Raw genomic sequence first — 2,500 nt, forward strand, 5'->3', positions numbered from 1 at the left:
GTGTTACCACTGAAAAAGAGAACTGTCTCGTAAAATCCCATGTTCTTACTAACCCAAACACCAATGCCCACCTGAAAAAAATACAACAGTGATTGTAAGAAAATTCAAAGACCCTTTTCATGACAACCTGTAAGAAAAATTTAAAGGAAAATTAGATTAACTAGAAAGACCAGGTTTGGACAGGCGTGAAGGACCCTTAAGTAACTCCTCTGTGGATGGTGCTGCCTTCATTCCAATTGTAGGGGCTATCTGTTTGGAATTAAAGAGGTTGTCATCTGTTGGCTGTGAAAAGCTCCCCTCTAAAAGACAACGCTCCTTGAGCATCTTGGCCATCATGAAAGGAAAATAGCTGTAGCTCTTCTCTTCTTTAACAATCTCAGCATGGAATTTTTGGGTGCGTTTGGAATATTTCCTGTGACCACGTGCATCACCAGCTGCATTTACCTGCTTCCCTCTTGAGAGATGCATGTTATGATCAATAGCAGCTAACATTATCCTCATGATAAAGTAGGGATATCTGAAATAAATGAATGAAAAAAATTGAAAGTAATCATTATAAAATTTTGCAAGAACAGACTACAGCAGAAATGAAATACAGGTTATCAATGGTGGGTAACTTCTGAAACACTGATATTTACAATTCTACTACATGTGGTCTCTGATGGGAGGGGCCTGTTAAAAGACCTACAAGACAGAAAGGCATGTACATACACAATACACAAGATTGATTTCCTTACTCAAATGCCATGCGCTTTGGAGCATATTTCGTGAGCATGCTATTGTAGCTCTCCAATACACTTGTGTGCCTGTAAAAATGATAAACCTAAAAGTTATAATATTATGAGTGGTAAAGTAGTACTTAGTGTCCTCATTTCCTATCATGATCAGCCACCTTGAATCTTAAAACAAGCCCTTGATATTGAAACAACCCTTTTCTGATAATAAAATGCTTGTTTATGTATGGAATGTCATTGTGTGAGATTTATTGACAGCAGTGGGTTGTTTGATGAAAGGGGGCAGGTGGAGGAAACAATTTGACCAATGCAAGAAAATTAAGTCTTCAAGTTTATAACACCACTACCAGCAACGGGAATTACTGACCTGAACCTAACATAAAACTCCAAGTTGTTGAGCCACTTCTTGTCCAAAACAACCTCCCTGAGAGCTGTTAAAGCTTTCGAAGACTTCGCCAAATATGTCTTTCCCGAAGTTCCTGTTTCATCAGGGGAATGCTTGCAGGCTCCTCCAGCCCATTCATGTTCGCCACAAACATGGTGAAGAACACCAAACCAAGTTTCCTAAAAATTAAAAATGATAAACATGTACAGTATTAGAACTAAAAAAATTATTACACAAACAAGAAGCCTCTCAGAAATTCATGAACATTAATAAGACAGTAAATATGACTGCAGATGGAGATTTTGATTAATGTGCAATCAATTAGCATGTACTCAAACCAAATAAGACAGCAAGAAGAAAATTGCATCACAAAGGAAAAACCCTGTACAGCAAAACTGCTTTGTGTAGATCATGCAACAAGGGCACTCCTGTCTAGCACAATATTCAATAAAAGGGGAAAACTGTTTCCAACCTTCAGTTCATCCACACTACCATCACAACTTTGACAGCAAAACCAGAAGTGGTTGACAATGTCATCGATCCACTCTTTCAGAGTTTCACATCCTCTTCTGCGAGCAGCCTGTTACAAAAAAAAAAACAGGAACAAAAACAGAGGCAAATCTAGTATATAGAATCAAAGTAGGGTGGTCAACTTACTGAGAACAAAGACAACTAAATCAAACATTTGTTACATTTGGGAAACTAAATATACTTGCAACATTTAAATGACAGTGACAAAACATGCACTTACTTGATGAAGACACTTGCTCAGCTTCTTTGCCTTGTGCCAAATATCAAGAGAGTGAAACAGTTCCACCAACTGTGGAAATTTCTCTACCAAACCAAAACAAGCTATTATTAGCTAACAGGCCCTTTGCACAATCCGATCACATGGCATGGAATTCATTGTGCTGGGATGCAAGTAACACAGAGGGACTTTCAAAACAAGGAAGTCAGGCTTGGCTGGTAACATGTAACACATGACCGGATCATGCAAAGGGCCTATTAGCAATGAAGCTCTCTCTCATTGTTGTTTATCAATAGTTATAATTTTTGAGCCAGAAGCCCCAATGGCACTGATCAAATCCAGGTATCTTTAATTCATTGATGAACATACACTGTGACTGTTGACTATTTAATATACAGACTATTGACCAGCTGCTGGGTTTATCTGGGTATTCAATGTCAAAGAACATTGGATACATGTATTTAGAGTCAAGGCCACTAAGGGCAGCCATCCCAAGCAATGAGAATAAAGGGATTCAACACTTCGCTGATAAGATGCTCGAGATTAGAATATGCAAATAACATAAGCATACCTTTCATATCACGCACAAGCTTCATAATTGATGAAGAAGCATCTGTTGCAAGCTCACTGAAG

The 2,500-nt window shown here is 38.3% G+C and overlaps 1 protein-coding gene across 4 annotated transcripts in view; it reads right to left on the minus strand.

The window, feature by feature from the left end:
• LOC137998777 (uncharacterized) overlaps nt 1–2,500 on the minus strand; it is a 6,685-nt gene that overhangs the window by 622 nt on the left and 3,563 nt on the right. For 3 of the 4 annotated variants that reach the window (XM_068844643.1, XM_068844642.1, XM_068844641.1), the window contains exons 5-10: nt 2,439–2,500; nt 1,871–1,953; nt 1,592–1,699; nt 1,102–1,298; nt 738–806; nt 1–517 (exon numbers count right to left, since the gene is read on the minus strand). The exon at nt 1–517 is cut by the window's left edge and continues 621 nt beyond it; the exon at nt 2,439–2,500 is cut by the window's right edge and continues 960 nt beyond it. In XM_068844643.1, coding sequence (XP_068700744.1) covers nt 157–517; nt 738–806; nt 1,102–1,298; nt 1,592–1,699; nt 1,871–1,953; nt 2,439–2,500 — 880 coding nt within the window. In that variant the 3' untranslated portion in view covers nt 1–156. The remainder of the gene's footprint in view (nt 518–737; nt 807–1,101; nt 1,299–1,591; nt 1,700–1,870; nt 1,954–2,438) is intronic. The other variant, XM_068844645.1, reaches the window with a different exon arrangement.

The sequence above is a fragment of the Montipora foliosa genome, chromosome 1, assembly GCF_036669935.1.
Source record: "Montipora foliosa isolate CH-2021 chromosome 1, ASM3666993v2, whole genome shotgun sequence".
NCBI classification, from domain to species: Eukaryota; Metazoa; Cnidaria; class Anthozoa; order Scleractinia; family Acroporidae; genus Montipora; species Montipora foliosa.